At 37.2% G+C, this 4,835-nt stretch overlaps 1 protein-coding gene across 1 annotated transcript in view; it reads right to left on the reverse strand.

Moving 5' to 3' along the window:
- The window catches only part of DNAJC5B (DnaJ heat shock protein family (Hsp40) member C5 beta), a 54,279-nt gene extending 50,553 nt beyond the window's left edge, over window positions 1–3,726 (reverse strand). The window contains exon 1 of the mRNA XM_044657988.1: window positions 3,602–3,726. Coding sequence (XP_044513923.1) covers window positions 3,602–3,708 — 107 coding nt within the window. The 5' untranslated portion in view covers window positions 3,709–3,726. The remainder of the gene's footprint in view (window positions 1–3,601) is intronic.
- Between the last annotated feature and the right edge of the window lie 1,109 nt (window positions 3,727–4,835).

Consider the following 4,835-nt stretch of genomic DNA (forward strand, 5'->3'; position numbering starts at 1 on the left):
TTCCTTCCTTCCTTCCTTCCTTCCTTCCTTCCTTCCTTCCTTCCTTCCTTCCTTCCTTCCTTCCTTCCTTCCTTCCTTCCTTTCTCCCTTACCTTCTGTTTTGGATCGAAGACAGAAGAGCAATAAGGCCTAGGCAATAGAGGTTAAGTGACTTGCCCAGGGTCACACAGCTAGGAAGATTCTGAAGTCAAATTTGAACCCAGGCCTGGCTCTCTATCTACTGAGCCATCCTGCTGCTCCAAGTAAGCCATTTTCTTGCTTTCTGAAAACATTTTACATAGATGGTCCTTAGGAACTCAGGGAAAATAGAGATCTAAAGAAAAATCTATATATATTTGGATTCAATGGCAAAACTTTTTCAGAGAATAAAACACTTAATATTACCTAAAAAGGATTTATCTTTAGGTTTCTTATATGTGCTTCTCTTAAAAGTACGTCAGAGGGATCATGAAAGATACAAGATCCTGGAATTTAGATTGGGAAAAGACCAATGAGGACATAGATTCTAACTTCCCATCCAATGTCTGAATACCTGCTACTATGACAAACTCCTTTGAGTCAGAAATATAAATCTCCTTTTGAATATCTTCTACTTCTCTACTTTTTACTTTTCAGAAGCCCAAGCAGAGTTAAAGGACAACTTTGTAACCTAACTTGGTTTCTAAGGATATCATCCCAGGTCAAAGAATAAAGTTACGTTTTAAGTGGAAGCAGAGTTGCCTATGGATCAAGCAGTTGGCAGTTTTATTCTATTTGTCTGGCTCTTAATTTTGCTATATTGCAACTGCTTTAATCCGGCTCCCAGGACGTAAGAATGATATTCTCAGTGGATTTTCAACCCCCTCATACATTATGAATACCTGGCAGAATACAAATGTGTCACTTAAGCAGATGTGAATGCCTTTGGCAGCATACTATTACCCCAATCAGCTGAAAAAATAATATTTGCGTGATATTAAAACAAAATTAATAGCAACTTGTGAATTACATGAAAAAGGCTTTATCTTATAATTAATAAAAGTTGTAAACAACCCAGCATAATTAGTACCTTAATGAGGAAATGACCCATAATTTTCTATTTAAAAACAGTAAGAAAAGCTATTACAAGTCACATTCACTTGAAGAAATGAGAAAACAAAGATAAAATTTTAGAAGATATTATTTAATATCACCATTTACTAGTGAGTGGGTTGGGAAGCTGCTTCTGAAGCATTGTTGCCCATATGTCACTCCTTTAAGTAGCAGTGATTAGCCAGTATAAAAGGGTGGCCAGACCCAGGGATTTGGGCGTCCTTTGTAGTGGGTTGGGGTAAGAGAGCTACACTGACAAGTATCTTCTACCACCCCCCCCCCCCAAGAGAGGATATTTGCCTTGGAAAGATCTGGAAAAATACAAAGAGAGAAAGGTTTTGTTTGTATCGGGCACTCACATGAGGAGATAAAAATCCTTTGCTATTTGGGCCATCTTTGCTATCATAACTGAATTTTCTATAATCAAGCTGGCACTGCCACAGCTTAGTGGAGATCTTGCTTTGGGTCATTCCTATGGTGGGCTGAAGCCTCCAATTTAAGTCGGAGACCCTATAGAGAGGTGTTTCTAATCAAATTGTATTATATCTTTGGTTTCTAGTTGGAGTTATCTGTTCCAAAAAGTCATAGCTGAATTCTTTGCTTTTGGGCTTTTGTTTTTGTTTTTTTTTTTCTCTTTGAATTGGTTATATTAATTGAAAGAATCAAATGAACAGGTTGCCCCCCTCCCCTTCCTTTTGAGATGGATAAATATAGCCTAGAAGGGCGACTTCATATTGAAGGCAATATGGTATAATGGAAAGGGCACTAAAAGTTGGGGCCCTGGGTTCAAACCCCAATTCTGGCATTCAATATCTGTGCATCCTTGGGCAACTAATTAAACTTGCCTGTGTGTCTGTTTTCTCTGCTATAAAATGAGGTCAGAATAGACAGCTTCTTAAGTGCATTCCAACTCTTGATCTATGATCCTTCCTTCTTAGAAGTAGAGAAAGCATGGTATAAATAGGCTGAGTTCTTCACTTGTGTCCATTGTATGATAAGCAAAGTCATATTATAAGAGTTTTAATGGGAGACAGACCTCTGTCCCTCGGTGATGAAGGTCCCCAGATCTCTTTTAGCTAAATGGGCTAGATTCTTTGTTATTACCTCCAATTTCCTTCATCCATATAAACTGAAAATGAACTATAAAATGAATGTAAGGTAATTAATGTGAAAAATATTAAATGATTACTATGTAAATCAGTAACTGTGGCAGCTAGGTAGCCCAGTGGGTAAAGCACTCCATTTAAAAAACCAGGAAACTGAAAATGTTTAAATATGCTTTATGATATTTAGTAATAGGTTTAATAACCATTCTAATAAGATTTTACAAGAAAAACAAAATGGTAAAGGACCTAAGAATAAACCTTTCACTTTATACTAGAAAGACTTGTCCCAGGTCTCACAGTTCACAAGTATTAGAGCCAGACTTCATACTTGGGCCTTTTAACCATAACTCCAGTGATTCTTCCCCATATATACAAAGTCCTGGAACTCCAGAGGAAGAACACTGCATTATTTATTTGCTTAGGACAGAGCTAAATGGAAAACCAGGTAGGGTGTAAGAGGACAGAAGTAGCTAGAATTTTTCAAGTGCTCTGCCGATAAAATGTTGTAGGTAAAAATATTAATGACTGATTTTAGGTAAAACTATTAAATATTGAGTTATAGGAAAGATTATTATATTTCACTGTTTGAATCTGGCCTTGTATGACAAAAAAGCCAGACATGTATTGCTTATAGGAAAGACTGATGTAATGCCTGACTCATACTGACCCTAGAAAACTTCTAGGAACCCAAAGAATGATGTTTGGAATTCCAATTAATTTCTGGTTTCCTGAGATGAATATTTTAATTAATCTATGTGAAGTTTAATGTATCTGTTTCTTATTTGGAAAAATTCAAACCAATCAGCTACTATTTCTCTATTCCTTTGTTTATATCCTGTACAACATGGAACTTTTAGAGTTTTGAGGGGAGCAAAAGACCTATTTCATCTCTCCCCTCTGTTGGGCAACTTAATAAACTTCTTCCTAAAATACTTTTGTTTACGAATATTGTGCTCTCAGTTCATAGTGTCAAACCAAGTCCCATACCCATTCTATGCTTCCCTCTGCCATAGATCGTACTCTACAGTAGAATAAAGCACGATTTCTCTCAACACAGATCTATCTCAGTGATAAGGAAAACCTAAGATGTTCATGTCATCCTTGTTCTCTAAGCACTGGAATTATGACAGTTTTACAGTGTTAAGTCTCTGGATCAATCAAAGAGCACTTCATTAAACAGTAACAGGGGCTCTACTAGGTCCTGAGGATATAAATATTAATAAGATTAAATAAATGATCCCTCCTCTCCAGGAATTTACAATCAACCTCTAAAGCCTACATTGCCAATGATCTTAGAACAGATGGGTCCATGAGGTCCTACATTCAAATGACCTGGTATTGACCAGAGATTGATTTTCAAATCTTTCACAAAATGAGGAGTCACTAGCACCACAGGAAATGCCATCACTGCACCTCATCTGTACCTGTAGGTTTTCTTAATTTCTTCTTGTGATGCCCCCTTCTGTAGACCAAGAATTTCATACAAAGCTTCTCCAGATGTCGACATAGCCCGCTGTCTTTGGTCAGCCATCTGATTTGTGTATTGCTCAGACTGTAAAACCGGAGAAAAGATAACCACAAGGGTTACACATGCTGAGTTCTATTTTCTGAATGGGGAGGACAACTTTGTTTTGTTTTTGTTTTTGTAAATCCCTCTGAAGAATGACAGCTTTGGAATGGATTTTGTGTGCCAGTAGCAAAAAAACAGCCAGGAAGGCCATAGATGGAACCTTGGGACAGAGCACTAAATGGTACATGGGATGTGGCTCTGCAAATTTCATCATTCTGAGATTGCATACAGATAAAGAGAGGCAAAGCATTGTGCAAATAAAGGCCCAGCAAGCACAGATCATAGAAAGTCATTCCTGATAAACCAGATAAAAGAAGTTTTTTGGTTTTGTTGTTCCAAATTTTGGAGGGTTTTGTTGCTATTGTTCCAAATTTTTGCTGTTGTTGGTCCAAATTAATTTTGCTGGTCATTGAGACAATTCCAAATTTATTGGGTTCCTCCTCTTTGCCTTACTTTAGTCTGAAGAATTAAACACATAGTCATTAAAAAAGGGATTACTTTTTTTTAAATCTACGCTTACTTAGATACCAAGGAGAGAAAATATTTTTTAGCAGAGTCCCATTAGGGAATCAGGTCAGATTTTCTCCAGTTTTGGAATCTCAAGATCAGAGCCATAATGAGGGGAGGATGACTGGCACTTTGCCCTAGGTTGTTGAATTTAGAGGGTGAATATATAATTCATATATTTAATATGCTAGCTTTTATAGTACTCAGCAGTATAACATAACAGAGTTAGCTAAAGCAATTAGTTAAAATAGGAAACTGTCATGACAGGCTGAATTTGTGCTTCTTCACCACCCTATCCCATTCTTCTCCATCTTTGTTGGCCTCAATTTACTGTGGGATTCTGAGAATCTACCTCCCTCTAACAGGGTAGTATCCCTTGCCTGTCTTCTCTCCTGCCCCATCCCCTCAGAAGGCACACTTTTAGTCCCTTGCCCCATGCATGGATTATTATATCTGTGCTTGCCTGAGGTCTAGGGCATTCCTATTTTTTTTTTAATGGGTTTTTTCAGTTCACATGTAGAAACAATTTTATTTATTTATTTATTTTTAAAACCCTTACCTTCTGTCTTGGAATCAATACT

This window comes from Gracilinanus agilis, chromosome 1 (genome assembly GCF_016433145.1).
Source record: "Gracilinanus agilis isolate LMUSP501 chromosome 1, AgileGrace, whole genome shotgun sequence".
NCBI classification, from domain to species: domain Eukaryota; kingdom Metazoa; phylum Chordata; class Mammalia; order Didelphimorphia; family Didelphidae; genus Gracilinanus; species Gracilinanus agilis.